Genomic DNA, 27,900 nt, shown 5'->3' on the forward strand with positions numbered 1-27,900 from the left:
TCCAATTAGGCCTGGTTATTATTTTTTTCTTTTTTGAGATGTTTCTACATAGTTTAAGCCCCAAAATTGTATTATATACGAGCATTTTATTCCTATATTTTCCTATAAAAACACGCGATTTTTCCTCCTATTAAAACACGTGATATTTTTCCTCCTATAAAAACACGTGATATTTTTCCTCCTATAAAAACACGTGATATTTTTCCTCCTATAAAAACACGTGATATTTTTCCTCCTATAAAAACACGTGATATTTTTCCTCCTATAAAAACACGTGATATTTTTCCTCCTATAAAAACACGTGATATTTTTCCTCCTATAAAAACACGTGATATTTTTCCTCCTATAAAAACACGTCATATTTTTCCTCCTATAAAAACACGTGATATTTTTCCTCCTATAAAAACACGTGATATTTTTCCTCCTATAAAAACACGTGATATTTTTCCTCCTATAAAAACACGTGATATTTTTCCTCCTATAAAAACACGTCATATTTTTCCTCCCATAAAAACACGATATTTTTCCTCCTATAAAAACACGTGATATTTTTCCTCCTATAAAAACACGTGATATTTTTCCTCCCATAAAAACACGTGATATTTTTCCTCCCATAAAAACACGTGATATTTTTCCTCCTATAAAAACACGTGATATTTTTCCTCCTATAAAAACACGTCATATTTTTCCTCCCATAAAAACACGTGATATTTTTCCTCCTATAAAAACACGTGATATTTTTCCTCCTATAAAAACACGTGATATTTTCCTCCTATAAAAACACGTCATATTTTTCCTCCTATAAAAACACGTGATATTTTTCCTCCTATAAAAACACGTGATATTTTTCCTCCTATAAAAACACGTGATATTTTTCCTCCTATAAAAACACGTCATATTTTTCCTCCCATAAAAACACGTGATATTTTTCCTCCTATAAAAACACGTGATATTTTTCCTCCTATAAAAACACGTGATATTTTTCCTCCCATAAAAACACGTCATATTTTTCCTCCCATAAAAACACGTGATATTTTTCCTCCTATAAAAACACGTGATATTTTTCCTCCTATAAAAACACGTCATATTTTTCCTCCCATAAAAACACGTGATATTTTTCCTCCTATAAAAACACGTGATATTTTTCCTCCTATAAAAACACGTGATATTTTTCCTCCTATAAAAACACGTGATATTTCCCTCCTATAAAAACACGTCATATTTTTCCTCCTATAAAAACACGTGATATTTTTCCTCCTATAAAAACACGTGATATTTTTCCTCCTATAAAAACACGTGATATTTTTCCTCCTATAAAAACACGTCATATTTTTCCTCCCATAAAAACACGTGATATTTTTCCTCCTATAAAAACACGTGATATTTTTCCTCCTATAAAAACACGTGATATTTTTACCCTATAAAAACACGTGATTTTTTTTCTCCTATAAAAACACGTGATTTTTTTCTCCTATATAAACACGTGATTTTTTTCTCCTATAAAATCCTAAAATTCGGGAAAAAAATTCCCATTTTTCCTATAAGGAATTTAAATTTCTGACTGGGCTCCCTGATCTTGGTTACGCAGAGTATTTGGTATCTTTGGAAAGGTAAGAACTGAATGGGGCTAAAATCGACTAAAAGGATTCCCACCAATATCTCTTCGAGTTATAAAGCGGCTTCAAAGTTGAAAAAGGAATTTTCTGATGTCATCTGCTGATTTGCTTAAAACCCAAGTATTTAGTATCATCAGGGATAGATTTAATTTTAGAAGTAGGAATGGAGAACAGAGTAATATCTGGGCGCGCGTCAAAGTCCACGTTCCCTTTCCCCGGGAACTGGGTATGAAAGAAGAGGCGGTTCATAGCGACAGAGGTAAAATCGAACTACGTATTTTTCGCCGTCCCCGTCTGCAACGTCATAGAAACGTAGTTCAAGTTTCAAAACCAACAAGATAATTTAAACTTTTCGTTACGTGTTGAAGGGAGGGGCTCTATACTGGGTGGTCTATGAGTAAGACTGAGGTAAATACTAACCGTTCCTACTTCTAAAATAACGTCTATCCCTGGTGTCGTCATAAGTTTATAAGCCATGTTCCATAAGTATGACACTTAAAACAATTTTTTTTATATTTCCCTACCAAACGGAGAGCTCTGTTATGGCTAGAAAGCCCTAGTTCCTAAACGAAAAAGACAAGACTTACCTTGCTCGAGAACGGCACACGGTTATGCAGGTCTTCCATCTAGTATAGGTCCTATTTAGTCTGCATTAATTAACTAAGCCCCCTTTGACAGCGCCTCACCAGGCGTCGTTTTACCTTCATCACTTCATGACAAGCTCCAGTTTGTAACCAGTGACAAACTTATGGAACATTTATGTACATATGGTATCGTGGGCAAGGGATTTGAGTATCTCTTGAGTTATGCCACGCTAAACTTTGAATTTGGCTCTCATTTTTGACTTGGGGGTTTTTTCAAGTCGACCATCATCCAATGGGAAATCTCGAGCAATCTTTGCTGTTGCTACGCTGACTAATTTGCAAAAATTAATAATTCACAGTAAAAACCCGAGGGGCTGCGCACCTTTGCTATCTTTAACCGGGAGAAGTTTTCATATTCGCGACTTATTTCCATTACTTCCGATCGCCGCACCACCTACAGACGTTTTGCGTTTTGCCACCTACAGCGGCAGTTTAGAAACTCTTTGCTCCCCCTCAAATGCCAAAGGGAAATTAGCTCAACAGTAATCAAGGATGGCGCTAACTGTGGCACAGCTCGGGTTGGGTGGGACACCAAAAAGGGGGAGGAATAGTCGGACTCAATGGTAATTAGCTAAGAAGGATTCGAAGGAGCCAATTACAATTGAGTCCGATTATTCCTCGCCCCTTTTTGGAGTTGCACCCGACTTCAGCCGCGTCACAGTTAGCGCGCAACCCATTTCTCTCAGATTACGTATCCCCCCTCCCCCCGTCCATCATCCTTGCAGTGTAATGTGTACTGAAGAAAGCCTCCAAGTCTTACACTTCCCAGGATAATCAACTCCTGATTTAAGTATTTCAATTCTTTTTAAAAAGCTTTGTCTTTGAATGGATGTTCGCACTAATCCTGTGGCTTGTTTACAGGTGCACTGCCTTCTCTAATACTAGGCCTTGCGATAGGAATAAAAGGGGGGGGGGGTGGCAGTTAGTATTTCACAAATGGCACTAGATGTCGCTTTTCTGAGGTTTTACACTGGCGGCAAATTCAAAACTATGGGAAATTGTTAGCAACGACGAAGTGTTATCTGCTAAGTTCGTCTCGAAAAAGAAAGCAAAAAACCGGTCAATAAACCGGTTCATGATACTGAACGGTTTCCGAGTTCGAAAAATACTAGTTTAAATTTGGTGTATGTTTTGACACGTGTCAATGGCGTCTGCATGGAAATTTCAACCCATCACAGCCCTTGAGTTTTTCCCAAAAACTGCCACTGCCAATGAAATTATACCTTAAGTTTGATTTGGATTGCCCAATGAGCGAGCTTAGGAGAGTTAGGAGGAGATTTCTTTGGCAGCTGAATTCGGACACAGACATTATCTCCAATATTATAATTATCCACTTCTCTAGTTTAGCGATGTGCCCTGGTCAATAGTCATGGACCAGGTTATTTAGTCCAGTTTAAAAAATCCTTATTTCCCTTCCTGGTCCACCATAAGCGAAAGACGTGACGTCATGCGAGACTGCGCAGTGCGAATTAACTTTCGTCATCGCGAAAATTAGCCTCAGAAAAGAGCCACTAACGGATACTAAGCGCAAATTCAAAATGTCACATAAAAAATGATTCTGTTGTACATTTCAAGGCCTAGTATTAGAGAAGGCAGTGACAGGTGGGTCCCACTACAATAGAGTAATTTCGGTTGAGAGGGGGAGTGAACTGTGTATCCCCTACGTTAGGGGCAACTTTGTACTAGAGAATACTATTTGCCCCCGGAAAGAAGGGGAGGGGGATATCACTAAGGTAAGAGATAGAGGGTTATGACGTTGCCGTATATGGGAAAGAAATTACTCTATAGAGCGATCTTTAGTTGTGACGTCAGTGCCTAGGTAAAACGTCATGGGTTTAACTTTGACAGTGGGCGGTGGCCATGTTTGGCACCGCTTTGGTTGATTCTGTGGGTAGATAGCATCTGTGACGTCACACTAAGCCTTCTGAGACAGCTCTATACATAGAGGGGTGGAGCTTTCAGTTGGAGGAGGAGCTGAGTCTCGTGACATAATTTACGCTGCCATATTGCGGGAATGAAGCTGAGACCACCCAATATGGCTACCAGAACAGCGCCGGTAGGACTTGGGAGGGTGTGACGTACTACTTTCTACTTCTGAAAGCTCTCTATGCCCCCACAGCTAGTGGTCGGCGTTTGGACAAGATAATCCACAGAATTTTGGTTAATCAGTTATCCATGAATAATAATCAGATAATTATTCGTGATTACATTGCATTAATCATAGACTTCCCGTGGATAATTTCAAATTATGAATAAAGATAAAACAAACAGATATTATCCTATCCAAATGCCGACCAATGCCCACAGCTAACCGGCAGCGTCCTATTATCTAACCTATTCTGTCAGTTCCTCTTGAGTCCTGAATGGAATACGAGAGTGGTGAACCCCTCGATGAAAATGTCCGTGATCCAAATTAAAATTGTGTCGAGTTGCTTTTCGTTTGTTCTGTTCTGTTATTCGCGATTTACGTCTGTTCCGTGATAAATGTGGCATTCCGTTTGTTCCTTCTTACAAAAGTGATGCTGTTGAAAAGTTTCATTCCGCGTTGCCAGTCCGAGAGGCTACTCACTCACTCACTCACTCCGCCCTACGCCTCCGTAATTCACGGAGAAAGCTAGATTCCCACTCGACGGAAAACACGACGGAAACCCGGCAGAAAGGGGTTCGACAGAAAAATCTTTACGCCGAGCCCGACGGAATTTCCGTTCAGTCGGGCGTAAGTTGTGTTCTATTTTTTCGGTCGTGTTCGGCGTTACGCCGGTGTCTCAGCCAATGAAATTGTCCCACTGACTACGTCATAAATTTCAAGAGCACGCGCATACACAAGATAGATTGATAGCCGCCATTTTTTGTGGTCGACCAAGGCTTATCGGAAACAAGCCACTAAGAAAGAAAAATGAAACTATGGACGTAAAAAGAGATTTGATGTTAGTAAGGAAGACTTTATTGGGGAGGTTAGAAAATGTCCCTTCTTGTACGATCTACGCGACAAGGGGACACAGATACCAATTCAGAGTGTGAAAGACATGCTGTGAAAAAAACTCAAATCTGTCACGTGACCCAAAAATATCTACCGCCAAACTCAAAATTCAGTCGTAGTGTGAACGATCTACCGCCGGACGCTGGCGTAAGTTAAAATTTCTACCGTTGGCTGTGTTATTTCCGCCGGTTTTTTCGGTCGAAACGTCCCACTAACTAACTGACTGATAACGAACTCGAATGAGCCCAAACACTGGCCCAGGAAGCTGAGCAATAGTTTAATTTGCAGCCACATCAATTTACTCTTAAGTAAGAAAAATTTATCTCCCATTCCATCTTAGACAAATGGCAGTTAAACGATCCGGAAATATAACCCAGTACAATGGATATCTGTACTTCCATAAGTTTAAAGTATATGTTCCACGAGTTTATAGTATATGTTCCACGAGTTTATAGTATATGTTCCACGAGTTTATAGTATATGTTCCACGAGTTTATAGTATATGTTCCACGAGTTTATAGTATATGTTCCACGAGTTTATAGTATATGTTCCACGAGTTTATAGTATATGTTCCACGAGTTTATAGTATATGTTCCACGAGTTTATAGTATATGTTCCACGAGTTTATAGTATATGTTCCACGAGTTTATAGTATATGTTCCACGAGTTTATAGTATATGTTCCACGAGTTTATAGTATATGTTCCACGAGTTTATAGTATATGTTCCACGAGTTTATAGTATATGTTCTACGAGTTTATAGTATATGTTCCACGAGTTTATAGTATATGTTCCACGAGTTTATAGTATATGTTCCACGAGTTTATAGTATATGTTCCACGAGTTTATAGTATATGTTCCACGAGTTTATAGTATATGTTCCACGAGTTTATAGTATATGTTCCACGAGTTTATCGTATATGTTCCACGAGTTTATAGTATATGTTCCACGAGTTTATAGTATATGTTCCATAAGTATGACACTACTTATACTTCCTAATGCTAGAGACTAACAGCTCGAGCTAGTTCGAGAACCACGCGAAAATTGACTACGCTTATTTTTGCAGTCCATCTTCCTATTTAGTCTGTACTAAGCGGCCTTTGACAGCGCCTCACCAGGAGTTGCTTTACCTTAAATCTATGACCTACTTCAATCACTTCATGACAAACTCTCAATAACCAGTGACAAACTTATCTTATGAACTTATGGTACTTCCTGGCAAGAGATCTGCCTGTAAATTAAATCACAGTGGGGCTGGCATCTTTAAAAATCTCCGTGTGGTTATCCCCTCGTTGACGCGAGAAAAAACTACGTTAATTTTACCTTCGGCCCCTCCCCCTCAACTGAAGTATGTCATTTAAGTAAAGTGACGTTTGTGACGTGGAAAGTATAGTCACATCGCGCTAATGTACAAGCTTAAAAGCTGTATTCTCCCATAAAGAACTGCGTTCGTCCATTGTTAATCCGTATTCAATTCAAGGTTGGTTAATTCGTTTATTGGAAAACAAGACTTGCTATAAATTGCCAGTTTCGGTTACACTTGTAACAGATTTAGTGTTTTTTTCAAAAGCGTCCGCGTGGATTTAGACTTTTGTAGAAAAGGCAATACAAGAACTTCTGGAGGAATAAAGGTAAATATACAAAGTCATTTTTAAAGGCCGACTTCCAGCCAAAAGGGTTCTAGCGAAAACCGAGCATCGAGTCTAACAATGAAGCGACCGTTCCCATTTTCGAATCCCCGCTGGGGGGCAAAAGTTGGAAGGGTTCTCGCTAACTAATTTATTTCCTCTAGAAATTTGCTTTCCCCTGAAGGAAATTCTCTATTGTGTATCTTCAGTTCGCTAGAACCACATTTCACGGCTTTCAGTTAGCGAGAACCTTTCCATCTTTTGACCCAGCGGGGATTCGAAAATCGGCACGGTCGTTTCATTGTTAGTCTCGATGCTCGGTTTTTTGTTCGCTAGAACTCTTTTCGCTGGGAGTCGGCCTTTAAACATCCCGGACTTTCTGAAATGCAAATAGGTAATTCCTAAAAATGTTACGGACTTTGATGAACAACTTGAGTCGGGCCCACGTGGTTTTAATAGAGCCATCTGCCCTTCTCAAATGACGTTAGACCGAGCTTCAAAGTTACCAGTCCATTTTCTAACGCCTTTGGAACATACTGGATGCCAGACTCCAGATCTTGTTGTAGTTTAGTTAATACTCATAGCACAGTCTCGAACTCGAAGTATTTTTACGGTTGCAATGTGACGTAGTGATATCCTGGCTGAAGCTATAGACGGAGTGGGGTCAAGGTTAGGTATTACCAAAGGCAAATAGAAGTAAAGGACAGTGAAGTGAATCATTGCCCTCTCTATCCTATCGGATTTGATGACGTAATAGTACCAGAAGTATATAGGTATAAAATCAAAAAGTACACTTCGTTCGTTGAAACTTTCTTGCTCGCGACAAGTAATATGAGAAGCCCTAAAGCTGGAATTCATAAACGTCAGACGCAACGCAATATAGTACGGGCGAAGGCAGGGCTTCGTGAGCAAACGTCCTGCCTTTGCCTTTTTTAAAATGTGTTGCGTCTGACGTTTATTAATTCCACCTTAACTCCTTTAACCCAGAATAGTGTCGAACACGCCCCCCCCCCTTAGATTACCTTCCCTTTGCGTGGAGGGCACGGGGGGAACAAGCCGTCAATAGGCTAATTGTAACGATGCTAGTTCTAGTACCAAAAATGAACAAGTTTGGATCGCCAGCATCATGTACTACTTTCTGTAAAGCTATGACGTCAAGAAGCTCTTTCCCGATTGGTTAGCTTCCGTAGGGGGTGGAGCGGAGAGTAGTTTGCTTATTTCAGTTTACGTGTCGTCTACAGCCAAAGGCACCTAGAGAATTGTTAATGAAGTGTACGTTTTGCTTTTATATCTATATACTTTTGATAGTACTAAGCGATGTCGGAGCGGTAAAATGGAATAGGCCATTACTGTGGTTTCACTTTCCCTTATGTGTAATTTGCCTTTGATAGAAGAGAGTGTAACGCTTTAGTTGCGTAAATGTCATAATGCCAGAATAGTAAGAAATTGTGGATATAAATTAATGCGCTTATTGTTTATGGGTGTCTGTCGCGGACTGTAACAGACGTGTTCGTCTTGATTAATGTCCTATTTTGTTGGCTTTCTTCTCGTCCTATAAAGCCCGTTTCCCACTTCGACCAACATATCCGTTATCTTTCTACTCCATAAAAGGATTCAAATTGAAATCCCAGACAGTAATTACTTTTACAATCGCCTCCCGACAATTCCAACCATCCATGATTATCCGGTAAGTTGAACCGATATATATTTAGTTCGTTCTTTTTTTTTATGTGCCTGAACCGAGGGGTCCGACATTTACACGAAATCCCGTACGCTTCTCGCAAAATCGCCTAATCTTTCACACAAAATCACGAAATCTTTGACGAAATCACGAAATTAAGAAATCAAAGATGAAATTCCGAAATCTTTGGCGAAATCGTGAATTCGTGAAATCACGAAATCAACGAAGAAATCACGAAATCTTTGGCGAAATCGCGAAATCAAATGGAAATCACGAAATCTTAGCGAAATCCTGAAATCACGAAATCTTTGGCGAAATCAAAGAAGAAATCTTGAAACTTTTGGCGAAATCGCGAAATCAAATGGAAATCACGAAATCTTAGCGAAATCCTGAAATCACGAAATCTTTGGCGAAATCCAAGAAGAAATCTCGAATTTTTTATCGAAATCAAAAGAAAAATCACGAAATCTTTGGCTATATTTCGAAATCTTTCTCGAAATCACGAAATCTTTGACGAAATCACAAAATCCCCTAGGCTTTTTTGGGAATGTCGGATCTCTCGAGCTGAACACTTGTTCAATTTCCCGATTTGACAAAACTTCATCGAGGTTGATCGATCAGTAACACCAGAAGTATATAATACTTCTCTTCGAGAGAAGTGTATGTACCACAAAGCGGGTAATTGCAACATGATTCTTTCCAACATCCCTTAACATTTGGAGTGCGCAAGGTTACTCAACCGAATCACATACGCGATGAATAGTTCCCCCTCATCATTACTCTATTGGCGCATGCACTTGTGCATTTTTGTCCCACGTCAATACGAAGTTTGTGGGATGATTGCTGGGGATTTAGTGCCAAACAATTATAGAATTGACCCTAGCATGGTGCGATGTCCATCTGAAGTTTGATGGGCGGGAGAGCAAACAAAAAGGTGGTGGGTGGGGCTGGGAAGAACCATGTTACGTAGCTAAAGTATTAAGAGGATACGAGTGTCATTCTTCTTCTATTATCCCCTTCTGGCAATACTAGGAGAAGGTTAACATTAGACGTTGTTTGGGGCTTGAGTTCTTCTCGAGATTGGGGAGGGGTGAACCCGTAGCCTGGTGGCTGGATGGGTCAGCTTGATTAAATACAGTTTAGTGGTCCACATTGGCAGATAAACGCAAATTTTATAATAGCACCGAGCTTATTGATGTCAGCAAAAGTTCATAGATAAAAATAAAAAGTATACTTCATTGACATTGTCAAGCCCTTGGCTGCAGACGCCGTGTAAAGTGAGCAGCAAAAGACCCTTCTCTTGTCTCAACCCTACACGAACCAACCAATCAGAGAAGACAATTTTGGGATCAAAGGTTTACATAGACATAAGTTTATCATGCCTCTAAGTAGAGATATGGCTGCTACTGTTATGGCAATAGTGTTTGTCTGGCTCCCTTTAATGTATCAACCCCATACTCTCTCCGTATCATTTATCACCTCAACTTCAATACAAAATTGTACTGCCTAGCCTAGCGTTTCTTTTATCCCTTTTAGAATGTTTCCGGACTGAAACCGCTTCTATCTCACGAGAGAGAGAGAGGGATTTTGGGGTTGCTTAAGTAAAATTCGTTCCCCCCAATGCCTACCTACACGAAACGTAAAATCTCCTATATTCCATTGGATGATTTTTTTCACGTGACCCATTTAGTAATCGTCTCGACCGTTTGGTGGCTGCACCACGACAGGAATTTCAAAATTTTCTCTCTTCGGTTCTTAGCGCTATACGAGTTCTGACGTCACAGTAGCCTGCGGAAGATGCTCAGTTGTAACCCATATTTGTGTACTTAGAGGCATGATAAACTTATGATATAGAATAGTCCTCTATGGTGGTGATCCAAACGTACATTCTTGGTCTGCTACTATATGAGCCTATTCACGCGTGTTCCCACGCTACAATCGTGAAGATAATAATACTCGGAAGGGGGATCGACACTATTCTGACAGATAAAGGGGGGTTTCTTATATTATACGGCACGAGCAATCTTCAATGAAGTATACTTTTTGTTTTTACATATTAACTTTTGATGTCAGTAATTCTAGGGAATCTAAGGTGAATTAGAAGTGTTGTGGCTGAGTTATTCCAGAAGCCGATTAGGCTTTACACATGAAGTACGTAACATGTGCCTGGGGGAGCTACACGATATTCTCTAAGCTCCTAGGAAAGAACCTCCCCTTACGCGGAGGGAAATAGTTCAGTAACGCGGCTCTTTCGGATCCATCCGATCCTTCCGCCTTAAGAACCGATTTACCAGGTACATAAATTGGGGAACTACTATAAAGACTGAGTAGGGTGTCTAAAATATTCTTTAGATAAAACTATTCACAATACCAAAGATTATTTGGGAGTAAGGCGTTAAAATGTTATCAATCTGGGTAGCTTTTGCTTGGCCTATTTAAGACGCCGTGCATCTGTTTTTTAATGAGGTATTTTTCTGTTCTCGCCGTTACGGCAAGCCCGGCCGCCGGCGGCTCGGGAATCGGGATACCGGCACCATACCGCTGTTACCTAGACAAGGCCTAGTGTAGTTTTAGAGTCTATTATTATTCGCATAGCTATTTTTCTGTTGAAATTAGGGAACTAGTATAAATATTGAGTAGAGTGTCTGAAATATTCTTTAGTTAAAACTATTCCCAATACGATAGATTATTTGGGAGTAAAGCACGAAAATCTTTTAATCTGGGTAGCTTTTGCTTGGACTATTTAAGACGCCGTGTATCTGTTTTTTAACGAGGTATTTTTCTGTTCTCGCCGTTACGGCAAGTCCGGCCGCCGGCGGCTCGAGATGCGCCGCTCGGCCTCAGCCGCTGATATCTAGCCAAGGCTTAGTGTAGTTTTCGTGTTTAATTTTATTTGCAGAGCTATTTTTCAGTTGAAATTTAAAGAAAATCTTATAAATCTGGGTAGCTTTTGCTTGGACTATTTAAGACGCCGTGTATCTGTTTTTTAACGAGGTATTTTTCTGTTCTCGCCGTTACGGCAAGCCCGGCCGCCGGCGGCTCGAGATGCGCCGCTCGGCCTCAGCCGCTGATATCTAGCCAAGGCTTAGTGTAGTTTTCGTGTCTAATTTTATTCGCAGATCTATTTTTCTGTTGAAATTTAATGAAAATCTTATAATATTTAGTTGAAGACTTATTAAATGTCTCGAAAAATTTCGAAACTTTAGCTTTAAAACGTTAAATATTTTATAACGACTACCGAAATTCGCCTTCCGGGCTTCCCGGTTATGTCGACGGCGAGGTCGAGTCGAGTTCCCATTCAAGAAAATAGTAATAGCCGTCGCCGATTGGTCTGGCATTAAAGAGGTTATCTATGATTAGGGGGCTCATGATTGGTTAAAAGCTTTTTTGTTCGTCTGCTTAGTTTTTACTTCGGGAATGTCATGAAATCCATGGCCAAAGCTATGGAAAAATGGGACTTACGTACTTTATGTGTGAAGCATAATCCGCTTTTGGTTATTCTCATGGTTGAGACGGGGAGAACGCGCAGCCATCGTCGAACCTGCAAGGAACGTCCTATTCTAAACAATTTAACTACGCATACTTCTAAGTTTAATTGAGATTAGACATTGTCAAAATAGTGTCTAAAAAAACCCCATTTTATATGAGTGGGCTCCCAACGCGCGGCTAGTACCGCCAGGCTGTGCTGTCGCACATATCTTTGGAGATTTAACATTGAAATGTCACAAGCACCGCAAAGTACTTCAACCGACCCAACCAACAAATAAACAACTTGGCCTGGTCTCCATCTAAGGGATATGATCACGTGACTAACAAAGTTGACCGTTGTACCATCTGTCGTTGAGCGACAAAAACAAATGTCTTATTTTTCTGATTGGATTAAAGTCTAACTCTTGGGGTGAAATAGGTTCTGTGCATAGCAAAATCAAGCCAATCAGGTTATCCCTTTCTCGCCTCAAAACCCGAAAACGAGATCTGAGCCGTTATAAAAATTCAAAAGATTTGTTGGTTGGGTCTATTCCGAAATTAACGATGAAATTGCGGAAGTGAGGATTGAAATGTCTGAAGCTAGGAGTTTTTCTATGGCCAATTAGCATCGAGGTTTAGAAATATCCAAGAAATATTTCTTATCTGGATTTAACATGGAAATCGTGGAAGCCAACTATATAATACAACAAATTGGTCCCCTGAAGGTACAGCTCGATGTTGGGGGTGGGGCGTGGTTAAACGAAGCTGGCTCTACTTTGATTGGCTGCCAATTGAGCAACATGAAAGCGCGCGAATGTAACATGGTTTATCGCAGGTTGTTGGGTGTTTTGGCGGCGCTGGAATTAGCGTCTGGCCAGAATGTCTTGTTGCCGGTGATTACCAGCGCGAAACCCTACAAGACGGTCAGCATGCCGAACATTCTCGCTTCGGATGTCGAAGCGGCCTTCACTAACGCCGACACGAACCGAGCCGACAGAGACCGAATCGAGAGTCAAGCACTTGCAAATGGTAAGAGCATGCATTTTTCATTGGAGGGGTTATTTTTTTGGCGACAGTGGGATTCGGTGCCCTGGTACCAACGGCGCCTAGAGTGGCGTTAAGCGGACTTCGAATGCCTGTTCTTAGAGGACAGGAGATTTGTTCACGTGGCCACGCCAATCCCAATTTAAAATAGACGCTGTGCTCCGAATTAGTTGATCTCCCAGGACGACTATAAACAGGGGGTGGGGGGTGATACCTAGTTGCAGTCTGGGAAATAAGGATATTTTTAAACTAGTCCTTGGGACCAGTGACCCCCTAGTGTCCTAAACTGGTCTCCGGACTGCTTCCCGCCCCCTTTGTTCTCCTATAGATTTGCAATTAATAAACTGGTCCCGAGGCCCAGTAACCCCCACTTCTTGAATTTAAAAACTAGTCCAAGCATAAGTTTATAAGATACGTTCCATAAGTGTGTCACTCGTTAGTGAGAGCTTGTCATGAAGTGACGTAAGTGAAACGTCATAGCTTCTCGTAAAGCGACGCCTGGTGAGGCGCTGTCAAAGGCTTAGTACAAACTAAATAGGAGGATGGACTGCAAAACCGAGTGTAGTCAATTCTCGCGTCGTTCTTGAATTAGCTCTCATTAAGCCTCTGGCATTACGAAGTATAGGTATTAGGTAGTGTCATACTTATGGAACATATCTTATAAACTTATGGTCCTAGCAATTAATAAACTGGTTTTGGACCAGAGGAAGTGCACTGCTATTTCCCAGACTGCCTAATTGTAGCTGAGGTAAACAATGACTGGTAATATGTTAGCGCGTTTCAATAGGGTTACCGGCACTAGTCAAAGTCTACTTAAACTTAAGACCTCTAATCTCCTAGATTTTTGCTAAGTAAACTTCTAAATCTCTATGGTAAGTAAATGAGGTTGGACTAAGGATGTGGGGTCAAGTTAAGGGATACAGTTACTTTTCATTCCACCGTTGTCTTTCAGTCTCTCGATTAAATTTAAAGCGTCATTAGTCATTAGTAAAAACACACCAGTTTCGAGGGTGTCCCTTAGGTGGGCATTATAACATAGGTTTTTGCAGGCTGTTCGAAAAAGAGTTTTATGGACCTTTTTCGAGTTTAAAATGTATTCTATCTCTAATGGTAACCCGCGGTTTCTTTCGAGCGTAGGCGGAACAATTCCTGAATCGGAGGAATCGGCCAAAGCGCGTCATCAACGCTTGAACCTCGTGACCACGACCACCATGAAGGCCGAGGACAACCAGGAAAAATTCGAAGGCGCTGGCGATTACCTCATTAGAAAGTAAGTGCTCAATCATTCAAAGCCAAACCGCAACGCCGTCAAGGTCTATATGACTATGACCATAAGTTTTTAAGACATGTTCCATAAGTATAACCAGAAGTAAGATGAGACTAGAAGTAAAGAGGTAATCGTGAACAAATTTGAGGATTTTATGCCGCATCCATCGCGCCTGCACTAGAGAGAAATAAATGGTCGAGTTCCAAAAAATTCCTACCCCCTTCCCCTCAACCTAAATCCGCGGAACACGGATGCGGGTGCTTGAATCTAGTTCGGCCGTCTACCGCCACGAGCGTCTCATGTTTTGGAGGGAAAATTCAGAAACCACTACCAGAGGGCCAACTGTTGGTGTCTTATCAAGAATATTCACTTTCACCAAGTGAAGAATTTGGTTACCTCGATACTTCTAGTCCCTTATCTTACTTCTGGTATAACACTTCCCATACTTCGTAATGATAGAGACTTACAGCTCGAGCTAGTTCGAGAACGACAAGCGAAAATCGCCTACACTCGGTTAGTCTTGCAGCCGAACTTTCTATTTAGTCTGCATTACTAAGCTTTTGACAGCGCCAAAACCAGGGGTCGCTTTACGAGAATCTATGACCTACTTCACGTCATGACAAGCTCTCAGTAACCAGTGACAAACTTATGGAACGTATCTTATGAACCTATGCTATTACCAATTAATGGTAGGCAAATATCAGAATGTTACGAATTTGACAAAGTCCATTGTATTTCGGCTACTTCAATTCTGTGATGAAATACGCTTTGTATAATATTAAGGTACCGACTGAGTCCAGACCAAGCGACTTACGGTTTGCCGCAAGTCAGTTTAAACGGTGGAACACGAGCTAGGGCCGCCGTCCAAGAATGCCAAGCTCAATTCAGGACCAATTGCGTCGACAGGTAAGCCCTAAAGTCACTTCATCTTGTTCCGCGAATAGATCCAATCAAACAAATAAACAAGTTGTCAAGGGATAGGATCACGTGACTAACGAAATTGACTGTAGTACCATCTGTCGTTGAGCGACGAAAATAAATCTCCTACTTTCCTGATTGGACTAGAGTCTGACTCTTGGGGTAAAACGGGTTCTGCGCATGGCAAAATCAAGCCAATCGGGTTATCCCTTTCTTGCCTCAAAACCCGAGAACGAGATCTGAGCCGTTATAAAAATTCAAAAGATTTGTTGGTTGGGCCTATTGGAAAGTGGCCACAACTATAACCGCCCAAGACAAGTCCAAAAGGGGTCTAGTCATTCTTATTGATAACTAGTTTATTATAAACCTGAACACAAACTTAAATAACATAGTTGGAGGACCGTTGAATTTTTATTTATTTATTTTTTTTTGTATTCCTCTTTGACGCGTTTTAATGGTGGAATTCATAAACGTCGAACGCAAAGCAATTTAGTACAGGCAAAGGCAGGGTGTCGTGCGCAAACGTCTGCCTTTTACGCACGACGCCCTGCCTTCGCCTGTACTAAATTGCGTTGCGTCCGACGTTTATGAATTTTCCCCTTAAATCAGCTGCTGAAGTCAATGATTGTGGGGAGGGGAGAGGGGTATCTTTTTGAAAAAAAAAAAAATTCAACGGTCCGCGTCCGCCGACTTCCTTGCAGTCCCTTTAAAAGGAGGGGGGCTTCATTTATTTGTATTTAATAGCAAGTTTCGAACGGCCGACGGCAGCTGCAATAACAAACAAAACCCAGTCTGGGGTCGTTCCAACACGTGCTTCGCCAGACTCATTCCCGCCAAATATGAAGACGGTAAGGGATTTTACCTGTATCCTTCCGCCGAAAGATAGCTGATATATTTCGGTTGGATTAAACATGGACGAACGAATACTGAAGGACCGATGGCAGGCTATAGAGCCCCATACTAAGCGACGAAACAACCAATGTTAAGCTTACTTCCCCCTTTTCAGCCCCAAAATGGAGGAGGGTTATGAAAAAGACCGAGTCAAATCCCGGACAAAGCCAGCGCCATCTAGACAAAATAAGAAGTTAGCTGCCTCCCTCTTTAGAACGTTGATTCCCCCATATCCGGTTTGCTACTATCTGCGAATTAAAATGTATTTTTCAACTTTCCCCCTCTGCCATCCGTCCTTCAGTATTGTTTCGTCCATGGATTGTAATGGGTTCATTTGTTGCGTCTTAAATAGGTGTATCGATTCCTCGTCGTTCCGTTGTTAACGGGAACCCTTTGACGAACCCGCGCGTCCTCTCTCTCAGCTTGTTCGAGGACATCAACGTCAACAGTCGCCAGTACACGCATATGGTCATGCAATGGGGACAATTCCTCGACCACGATCTCACCTTCACACCCATGACCAGAAATGGTAAGCCCCCGCGCATCCCCCTTCTAAATTATGGCCGCGTGTTATCAAAGACAAATAGAAATAGGTAGGTTGAGCATCCCAGTATGATGGTGTTTAGGACGTCTGCCCCATTCCTTTGGAAAAAATCAACCTATCACCGTTTTACTTTATCAGAAGTATATATTACTTCTCTTCGAGAGAAGTGTATGCACCTCAAAGCGTGGTAAGTGTAACGACATTCTTCCCAACATCATTTTACATTTGGAGTGCACAAGGTTACTAAACCGAATCACATACGCGATAAATAGTTCCCTCATCATTACTCTATTAGCGTTTAAATATTTGGCAAGACGCACTTGTGCATTTTTGTCCCACGTCAATACGAAGTTTGTGGGATGATTGCTGGGGATTTAGTGCCAAACAATTATAGAATTCACCCTAGCACGGTGCGATGCCCATTTGAAGTTTGATGAGCGGGAGAGCAAACAAAAACGGGGTGCCTGGGAAGAATGGCGTTACATAACTAAACTATTAAGGGGATACAGAGTGTCATCCTTCTTCACAGGATTACGCTATTTCTATTATAACGTGATCGCAAAGTGACACGCCCGCGTGTGCGTGTGTTTTGCAGGTGACTCTATGATGATGATAGAGTGTTGTAACCGACCCGCCAACCAGCTGCACCCCGAATGTTTCCAGATTGACCTACCTCGCGATGACCCCTTCTTCGCGCAGTTCAACGAGAATTGCATCAGCTTCGTCCGTTCCGCCACTTGCTCCGATTGCAAACTGGGTGCCCGACAACAAACCAATCAGCTGACCGCCTTCCTGGACGGATCCAATGTCTACGGAAGCACTCAGAACGATACCAACGCCCTTAGAGCCTTCAGAAATGGTAAAACAAGAACAAATTTGCTCATTTCAAAATTATATTAGCATATCTAAAGCCTGCCAATGGGATATATCATAAGTTTATAGTGATATCTTCCATAAGTACTTCGTAATGCTAGAGACTTACAGCCCTAGGCGTAGAGTTTTGCAAATTTTTGGAGGGGCCAGTGAATACCTCTAAATTTTTGGGGTGGCTCGGGCCCCATGGGCCTATAGAACTCTACGCCTATGCTTACAGGTCGTACTAGTTCGAGAACGACGCCAGAATTGACTACACTCGGTCAGTCTATCTGCCTATTCAGTCCGTACTAAGCCTTTGACAGCCCCTCACCAGGCGTCGCATTAAGAGAATCTATGACCTTCGTCACTTCATGACAAGCCGTCATTCACCAGTGACAAACTCATGGAACATACCTTATGACCTTATGATATATAGATTGATCAATCAGTGTAGTAGATATTAACGGTATCAGTTTTATTTTGGTTATAGATTTATAATTAGTTCAGAAACACAAAGTACTCAAGTGTAATTTTAGACCCTCGTATTTGATTTGAAACGAAGATGTAAATGTGATGGAACTTTCCTTAAGGAATGTGCTGGCTTCATTTCTGTTTAATTTCCTCGCTCGTGCATCCAATGCAATATCAAAAGTATATAGATATAAAAACAAAAAGTACACTCCGTTGACACCTGCTGGCGCCGAGAAATATGAGAACCCCTAATTCCTTTATCCCAGAATAGTGTCGACCCCCCTCTGCCGAGTATGATTACCTTCCCTCCCAACAATGGGTACAAGCCCTGAATAGGCTCTCAAAGTAGCGGATTATAGCTCTAGTACTAAAAATGAACGTTTGGATTTCCAGCATCATGTGCTACTATCTATAGGCCTATTTCCGTCAATTGGCTCTTCCCTGATTGCTTAGTTCCTGTAGGCGGTTGTTTAATTGAGCGGGAGGAGGGACGTACTTTGCTTATTTCAGTTTACACGTCGTTTACAGTCAAAGGCATAGAATTGTTAATGAAGTGCACTTTTGGTTTTTAGGTCTATACACTTTTGGAAATATTTTTTTTAATTAGCCAGTTTTTCCATGCTGGAAGTGTTAGTGCTAATTGCTTGTCCCGAGATAGGAGATTCTAGTGGTTTGAATGCGCTGTATTTTCAGGACTTCTCCGAGTTCAGAATAGTCAGACTGCGGGTGAACTGCTTCCTCAGAGCAACGACGTTGAAAACGACCAATGCAGTCGACCTCAACAAAACGCAATTTGCTTCCTAGCTGGTACGTTCCTCATTTTCATTTCTTTCATTTGTCCAAAACCTTTTTAAATTCGGCTCTCAACGTGTTTAAGTGATAGTCTTATGTTTTTAGAAATCTTAAAAACAAAAAGATAATTAGTTATCAAATATAAGTGTCTGGTTTAATTGACTAATTTTTGGGTGCGTTAACGTTGGCTTATAATGCAACAGGGGACGGTCGAGTGAATGAGCACCCTGGTCTGACTGTGATGCACACGTTCTGGTTAAGAGAACATAACAGGGTAGCTCGCATCTTCAAGAGCCTTCTACCTTCGGCCTCCGACGAAGCCATCTTCCAGGAAACCAGGTATTTAACTTCACCTCGTACGTCCAAGTACTTACTGAAGGCCAACTGACACCCTATTGAGCCTAACCTGGCACGTTATGAATATTATTACTATTGTTGTCTGCTTTTAGGAGGATTATTATAGCGCAGCTTCAGATGATTACTTACAACGAGTTCTTGCCCGTCGTCATTGGGCCAGCCTACATGGAGTATTTCAATCTCTGGCCCAAAGACTCAGGATACACAACGTAAGTATAACCATAGGCTTTGACGGAATTAATACTACAGAAAGTGAACCATACATGGGGAGGTTAACGAAAGACATAAGTGATATTTTCCCAATAGGCATAATATTAAGATGTCCACCAACCCTTAATCAAATCGTGATCTCATTCTCTCTATGTTCCTTGCAAATTCGATTGGTAACATTACCAAAGAGGAGAGAGAGGGGAGATAGAAACGCGCTTTATAAAATCCCCCGAAAATGGGAAAATAGGGGGGTAGTAAAAACAATTTTCGGCACGTTTAGTTTTAGGACGCACATCCTTTGCGCATGGGGGATTCACCTTCTCGCCTTATCTCTGCCATCCCCTACGTCAACTATGCGCGAGAAAGCTCAGGCGCCGCGGTGTACCGTAGATTTACCCCCGTTTTCACCACGCATGGATCACGGCTGCCTATATTGATTCTTTCTCCGTCTTTCTCTCCTCTTTGACATTTTTAATTTGTCTCTCCAGAAAATATTCAATTAAGTTCGTTCTGCTTTTGAGCCATTGATCTGGGAATGCGTTGGGAGTAACGCCCCTAGTATACCGCGAAGGGGAAGTAAATAAGTCTTTTCGTTGTCTGAAAGACGTCGATTGTCGCTTACGCTCTCTCTAATTGCTTTTCGTCATCTTCAATTGCCTTTGGTAACGCTCGAAAATCATTGGTTTTTTCTTGGCCATTAGATACGATCCTAACACGGAGCCTTCGATCGTTCACGAGTTCGCGACTGCGGCCTACCGGTTTGGACACACTCTCATCCAGAACAACTTCGCTCAGATCTTTGGTAACGGAGGTCAAAGTTCTCTTAGTTTGAGGGACAACTTTTTCTTCCCGTTCGGCCTTTACAACGGAGATCTCGACCCTATCATACGCGGACTTTTCCAGCAACCCGCCCAACAGTATGACAGACACATCTCCGAAGCTGTCACTGACCACTTGTACAAAGGTGAGAGCGTCATTCCTAAATTCGCCGGGCACCAGTCACCTGGTTTTACAATGGGTTTAGCTTAAAAATGAGGACTACCGCGCCATCCGCCATTGGTTTAGTAGCGTCTGCTAAATCTTACCCATACTTCTCTCAGCCTGTGAGAATTCCTCCAATCCCGTGGGGTAAAGGGTTCGATTTAGCAGACGCCACTAAGCACAGGGTACTTTCATTGACGCAGATCGCCCATCACCATTACAACTCCACCTGACCTCTTTCCTCCTTGGTTTTATTGTTTCTAGAGAGAGGTGCTCCATTCGGGATGGATCTCCCGGCGTTGAACCTTCAACGAGGACGCGACCACGGCCTGAGCAGCTACGTCGAGTATTTGGACTATTTCTTCAACATCAAAGTGACCAGTTTCGAGCAACTGACTCGAGTCATGAGCAGGGACAACGCCATCCGTCTAAGCAGAGTTTACCCGTAAGCCTTTTAACCCCTTAATCTTAAACTTAGTGATGTGTGCTTTGTAAGCTAACGAAGAAAGGACGCTTTACGTATTTCAGTCACGTGATGGACATTGACTTGTTCGCCGGAGGCGTTTTGGAGACACCCTTGCCTGACGCCGTCGTTGGACCAACTTTCGCCACCATCATTGGAATTCAATTCTACCATCTCAAATTCGGGGACAGATATTTCTTTGAGCATGGAAATCAAGCTGGAAGATTTACTCCCGGTAAGTACGCGAAAGTAATATAATGCTAAATGCATTCAGCGTTAATTTTCAAGGAAAGTACAATTTCACCCTAAACGCAATTTATTAATATCATAAGTATCATAAGTTCATGAGATATGTTGGCCATAAGATTGTTATTGGTTACAAACTGGAGCTTGTCATTAAGTGAGTGACGTAGGTCATAGATTCAGGTGTTAAAGCGACATACGCCTGGTGAGGCGCTGTTGTCAAAGGGGGCTTAGTAATGCAATCTAAACATGACCTAGATGGAAGTCCTGCATAATCAACTACCGAGTGTTGGACTTCAATTCTTGCTTCGAACTAGCTTGAGCTGCAAGTCTCTCAGTAGCATTACGAACTGTATAGGTAGCGTCACACTTATGGAAGGAACATATCTTATAAACTAATGATTATAGGAACAATAGCTATTTATGGTTTAAATTTCGAACGCAGAGCAATTGAATGACATCCGCCAAAAGACGACCTTGTCGCGAGTGATCTGCGCAAATTCGGACGCCATCTCCACGCTCCAATATCACGTCTTCCAGCCGTCTGGAAACAAGTAAGCGTTTCAAGTGAAGTTAATGAAATGGCTAAACAACCTTCTATTTAACTTGACAAAATAACATCAAAATCATTAACAAAACTCATAAATTTTATCGGCATTTCGAAAGTTGCCTTGTGCTAAGCCTAACACCAACTTTTTTGATGAACGAAGCGTTAAATGTATTTATGAAAACTGACTCGGGGAACTCTAACCACTGAAAGGCGACACTTGTCGTTGCATTCAGTAATTGGTTAGAATTCACAATGGCTGTTTATAAATAAAAACATTAGTAGTTCAGCTTTTGAAGCTTCAAAATTTATAAAAGATTAAAGAAAACATTTCGACTTGTCAGTTTTGTTTATGATATTTATGTTATAAATCGGTATTACTTAAACCAGCCGGAACGCGTCAGAGCAATAATTTTGCAGCTTCAAAGAAGGCGAAAGTAAAAAAGGTTGTTTTGACCATTTCAGTCCCAATTTTAACACCGGTGCACAGTTTTTTGACACGTGCATTTTTCTGAATTTCTAGCAATCAAATTGGGAATTGTCAACAATTGCCCGATCTGAATTTTCGACTTTGGTTGTAATTAAAATAATTATTAATTTGTTAAATATAAATATAAATTTAAATGGACACTGTAATAACAGAACCCAATTTTTCGCCACTTAAGCAACTTTGGTTAACTTTGTTAAAATTCCCTAACCTTTTGGGCTCATTTTCAAATTTCTAGATTTTTACGCGACTACAACGTTCCTTCATTTGAATGGGGAAAAATTAAATATAGACGTTAATGTTACTGGAGCACTTTTTATTCATTTCAAGACACGACACTGACAGTTGATTTATTTATCTATGTCTATATAAATCAAAGTCCTGACTGACTGACAGACTGACTGATAATCAACGCGCAGCCCAAACCGCTTGCCCTAGAAGGCTGAAAATTTGCAGGAACGTTACTCGTAAGTAGGTAGTAGGCGCGTACTAAGAAAGACTTTTCCAATCCGCCGCCATCTTAATAAATGGCGCCCAGAAATGTAAAAAAATCTTTTCTGTGCAACAAAGTCCGCGCATTTCAACCGATTTCGCAAATATTTAGTACACTGGTTTCCTTTAACCTATAGACGGGCTGAATGGTCTTTGGGGTTAGATTTGTCGCCATCTTTTTAAATGGCGGCCAGAAATTTAAAAACCCTTCTTTATTGAATAATGTCCGCGTGAGATGTAATAGAAAATGCATCCCTAGGGGCTGACGGGCAACGCCGAGTGCCTTCTCTCCTTGGGTGATACAAAAATATTAGTCATCAGTAAAATCTACCCATTCTTTATATCATTTTGATGAAAGTTCTTATTACACGCGAGCGACGCCGCGGGAATAACAGCTAGTTTATTTAATAAGGATCGAGGTACAGGGTCGGGATGCCACCAGGGCTTGGGTACGACCGCCCTCTCCATGGTACAAGATTCGAGAAACAATACGAGAGTAAATACAAACGGGAATATTCACAAACAGAAACGTACAAATAAACAACATTTAAAAAAATAAAATAAAATCAAAGCAAAAAAAAAAAAAAGAAAAGAAAAGAAATAAGCCAACTTAACCACGGTTTCGCGAGAATTAAGGGACTGGGGAGGGCCAGAATACAGCGGACCGAAATGACTCGCGGCCAGTGGAATCGAGGAGGGCGATGTGAGGAAGCGTGTTCCAGTCGGTCACAACGCGGGACGTGGCTTACGGAGCTTCAGCCGATGACCTCCAGCGCACGACACAGACTTAATATCGAAGTACGCCTCGCGGTAACAAAGGTTTACAAGGACTATACAAAATAGATAATTAGACTCAAAGCGGTCCATAGGACACACATTTACAGGGTGTTCCAAAAATAATGGTAAGACCGAATTACAGTGGGTTTTATCAAAAGTTTATAGATATTCAAACAATAAGTACACACTTGATTAACAATAGACCGTTAAAAAATTCACCTGTAAGTTGTTTTTCCCTCAGCAGTACTGGATTTTGGAATTGAAGGCAGTTCGGTTTATATTATTCTCGATTCTACTTGAAATCCTTGAACCATGGCCTGAAATAAGCACAAGACACTGGACATTGCCTAATAAAATTTATAATGTCCCATCATTTTTTTTAAAAATTAAGGGGGTCACTGGACAGTTTGACAAACAAATTTTCTGAAGTTTTGATAGCTTGACTATGGAGAAGCGACACAGTTTTTTCACACTATTCACTAGTCTATTCATGGTCGGGAAGGTAATTAATCGTAATTAATCATACACTATTCTGGGATAAAAGAGGCTGGCTTCTTATATTACAAGAAAGTTTCAACGAAGTGCACTTTTTAGCCATATCGTAGTATACGATGAGGCTCTTACTTTGACCCGAGCCGTAGTTGTGGCCGGGGTTGTCGCTTTCGTTATCGTTAGATTTTAGCTTAAAAGGAACTCGACAGTACCTCAACTCACCCGTAAGGGTAACTGAGCACGGTTAGAGATTTTATTTTAATTAAAAGTTTTCTTGGTCGCAGCCGGGATTCGAACCCGGGTCGCTCAGTAAGACACTTTACCACTGCACCATGGTCCATGCGGGCTTGATAGAAATTGTGAGTTTTCTTCCTTTAATTTAGCAAAAGGTCATAGAACATATTCCACTCAAAATCGCCCATAGATGTCACTGTTCTTCGGTTCTATTTGTAACAACTCTTTTATAATCAAATGGAATGAGGGAAGGCCCTATTTATTTGTGGAGTCGGATACTTCTGTATTTTTGGGAGGGATACTTCTGAATTTCTGTCTTTTGGTCTTTATGTTTATTTTCTTTTTATTTACGTGCTAATTAAATAGATAACGATGTGGCTACTATGGCTACTATTAAGGCCCAGCCCTTGGGCCAGCTTGTTGTTTTTAGTTTGACCCGAGCTGTAGTAGTAGTAACAGTAGTGGCAGGAGTTTTCGCTATCGTTATCGTCAGATTTTTACTTAAAAGGAACTCGATAGTACCTCAACCCACCAATAGGGGTAGCTCAGCTCAGTTAGAGATTTTATTTTAATTAAAATGTTTTCACGTCGCACCCGAGAATAGAACTGGGGTAGCAGTAAGACACGCTACCACGGAACCATAGAGACTCGATAAAACGTTCGAGTTTTCCTCCTTTAGTATATCTCTAAAGTGTCGGGGATGGTGGGTAATTGTACCTCTATCTGTGGGGTCGGATTTTATATTTATTTTCATTTTATTTATGTGCTAATTAAATAGATAACGATTTTCCCCGTTTCCTACTCCTCATGTGTTTCGTTCCCGTTCGGTAGCTATCGTCATCTATGTTATGTTTGACTGGAAAGTTTTGGCGGTTAATTCAAATGTGGGTTTAGATAGAGCTAACATAGTGTTAAATGAGCTTTATGCGTTTGATCAGAAGTTGATGACTTCTTATCCTGGGAAGTATTGGACACTAAGCCATTATATAGTATCCATCCCTGCAAGTCAAAATTGCCTATGGCAATCGTAAAAGAGGGTCGAAAGCTTCCTGCCCACTAGGAAAACTATCTAATCTACTGAAAACATTTCCACGCCGAGAGGCTGTGGCACTCAAACTGTGGGGCATGTTCAAAACTTCTTCAGGGCCAATCGTTGAAAAGCCGTCTGGCTAGAACTCTATGAAAATTCATTACAATCCGTGGGGCTAGGACCCCACACTAGTTTGACCGGAATTTCTGACAGTCTATTAAAACAGCTGTTCTTGTCACCTTTTCTGATTCGTTACCTCAAACCACCTTAAAGTTTCGTTTCTTGCCCGTTGCTGGCGCGCAAATCAGCGTGCCAACTCAAAATGAGGGAAATGCCGTAGGTGGCGCGGTGATCGGACCTAATAAAAAGTTGGCTAACAGAGATGGTTCCGGATATGGTTAAAGTCCAATACTTCTCAGGATAAGAAGTCATAAACTTCTGGTTTGATCATTTTAGCATTGCTAACTTAGGTAATTCGAGGGGATAATCATTAAAATGGGTAATCACTATTACTAAACTTTCTCTTTCAAACGTTTCTGGGCATTAGTCCTTGTTAGAAATTTATAAGATGCGATAAGTGTGCATCGGCATAAGTCTATGTTGTAAACTCTTCGAGGGGATTATCACTAAAACTATCTGTTCTTCGATTCGCCGGAATATTAGAATTACAGCGTAAGTAAATTTATACGGTTATAATTTTATCACTGTTTAGAGTAGGGAATCGAGGGGCTATTAACTCTGATATTATGCACGATAAATTATTTAAGCATTGTAAAAGATAGCGCTATTCACTCATTAGGGTAAGGTATAGAGGGGTTATCCACTCATTAGGGTAGGGTATAGAGGGGCTATTCACTCGTACGATGTGGCTACTATTACGAGCCCTTGGGCCGTCTTGTTTTCTTTAATTCCAACCGGCTAATAGCACCCAATGTTAGTTCCTTCTAGTGCCTAATACGGTCAAAGATAGGGCGCTGCCATTACCCAATTACAAATTAGGTAATAATATTAGTCATTCGACGTCCCTTTAAAGATAAAATAGATTATACCAAATAGGAGTGCAATGCCATCTGTATCAAAATCTAGAAATTATATTGTTTATTGACCTCATTCTCAATCTTTACGACTATACCAGAAGGGAATAGCTATACCTTATGCAATTTCATAAATCGAGAAAAACAATCTATGAGATTATGTAATTTGGGAAAGAAGTGGTCCTATTTCAATGACACAAATCAGTATAAAATTAAATTACTTTACTGAAATTTAATATAACCACTTGTATCTTTAGTACGCCCTTAGTAACGGGTTTTTTGTTTTTTGTTTTTTTAAAAAAGGAAAAACTTAGCTTGTTGTAAAATCGAAATAATTCCTTATCAGTGAGTTGGTGAAGTTTTTAATAACTGAATTCAGTGATATCTGTTTTAACTTTCCTTTATGGGTGCTAATGTACTTAACTACATATTTCACAATTATTGAAGGATCGTAGATTAAACTTTTACTCAAGGTTCAGAAAAAACAATTCACGTTATTTTGAGAATAAATTATTGAGATTTTAACAGGAATACATATAGCTAATTGGAATAATTGTTCACGCCTAATAATTCAGACTGCAGTTTCATTGGTTGGTAGTAGAGAGCTGCAAAATGAAAATATTAAACTCCAACTCCTTCCAACTCCAAGGCAATACGCAACAATGACTCCAATTCCTCCCAATGCCATAATCAAAAGTTTCAACTCCGCAGAACTCCGCCATGCGAAATGTAAAACTCCTCCCAACTCCTTCCATGAAAATTAAAATTTCTTAAACTCCTCCCAACTCCTTCCATGAAAAATAAAATTTCTTAAACTCCTCCCAATTCCTTCCATGAAAATTAAAATTTCTTAAACTCCTCCCAATTCCTTCCATGAAAATTAAAATTTCTTAAACTCCTAGCTTCGTCCATTAAAATCATTCTAGTTTCTAGTCTTTGGAAGATTTCTTCACTCTTTAGAATTGGAAAAATAGAAAGTTGTAGCTCATTAGTTTTCTTTCAAATTTGGCCTGAGTACTTATAAATTATGATTTTCAAATAAGGAATATTATTTACTCATAAAATTCTTCTAGACATTAAAACTTAAGATTTGGGGGAAAAAGGCGCTACGCGTTGTCGTTGAGTCATATTTTACGCTTAGTTTCTTAAATTCGCTATTTAATTAAAATCGGACTGATTCGCTTCGCAAATGCTATTTTGAAGGACAAGACCACGAACTTCACGAATCAAGAAATACTAACACTAGAGTCCATTCTGTTATTAGTTGTGCCTGCCAATATGCCTACTGCCTTACTTTAATATGCCTCAAAGCTAGAAAGGAGACTCTTGTCAATGGGTTTAAGAGAAAAGGAAAGCGCCCGCGGCCCCACTGTGTGAGAGACTCACTAAAGGGACGTGTCACGGTGGGTTACGGGTAAAAAAAGAATTTCATACGAAGCTTCTGAAGACAAACAACGCTAAAGTCCGCTTTTAAATTGGAGCCCTACCACTTACCAGACTTAAGTATTCCAAGTCCGTAGATATCCATGTTTTAAGATAATTTTCCAATGCCTCCCAACTCCGCAATTATAATTATCATTATTCCCATTGCCTCCCAACTCCGCACACGAAAACTTCCAATGCCACCCAACTCCAATTTTATCTCAGAAAAACATTTCCAACTCCTGGAGTTCCCATCGCTTAAACGCGGAACCCAGCGGGTTTCGGAGTTCTTCCACGGAGTTGCAGCTCTCTAGTTGGTAGCAACGCGAGA

At 40.8% G+C, this 27,900-nt stretch overlaps 1 protein-coding gene and 1 long non-coding RNA gene across 2 annotated transcripts; one reads left to right on the top strand and one right to left on the bottom strand.

Moving 5' to 3' along the window:
• Nucleotides 1–8,362: 8,362 nt before the first annotated feature.
• Nucleotides 8,363–22,245, top strand: LOC149713054 (chorion peroxidase-like). Its single transcript, XM_089845309.1, has 15 exons — nucleotides 8,363–8,556; nucleotides 12,854–13,047; nucleotides 14,200–14,332; nucleotides 15,113–15,235; nucleotides 15,992–16,095; nucleotides 16,491–16,667; nucleotides 17,278–17,541; nucleotides 18,702–18,815; nucleotides 19,004–19,139; nucleotides 19,250–19,366; nucleotides 20,069–20,331; nucleotides 20,613–20,793; nucleotides 20,877–21,046; nucleotides 21,500–21,608; nucleotides 22,125–22,245. Exons 1-15 carry the CDS (start codon nucleotides 8,546–8,548, stop codon nucleotides 22,180–22,182), a joined length of 2,154 nt encoding a protein of 717 aa, XP_089701435.1. The 5' UTR covers nucleotides 8,363–8,545; the 3' UTR covers nucleotides 22,183–22,245.
• LOC149713055 (uncharacterized) lies at nucleotides 17,370–20,220 on the bottom strand. Its single transcript, XR_016370452.1, has 3 exons — nucleotides 19,489–20,220; nucleotides 19,287–19,400; nucleotides 17,370–19,206 (listed from the first exon to the last, which is right to left on the bottom strand). It is a non-coding gene; the product is annotated as an uncharacterized LOC149713055 (long non-coding RNA).
• Nucleotides 22,246–27,900: the final 5,655 nt, after the last annotated feature.

This window comes from Phalangium opilio, unplaced genomic scaffold (genome assembly GCF_054372755.1).
Source record: "Phalangium opilio isolate 3A_F unplaced genomic scaffold, DU_Popi_V2 ptg000009l_1, whole genome shotgun sequence".
Classification (NCBI taxonomy): Eukaryota; Metazoa; Arthropoda; class Arachnida; order Opiliones; family Phalangiidae; genus Phalangium; species Phalangium opilio.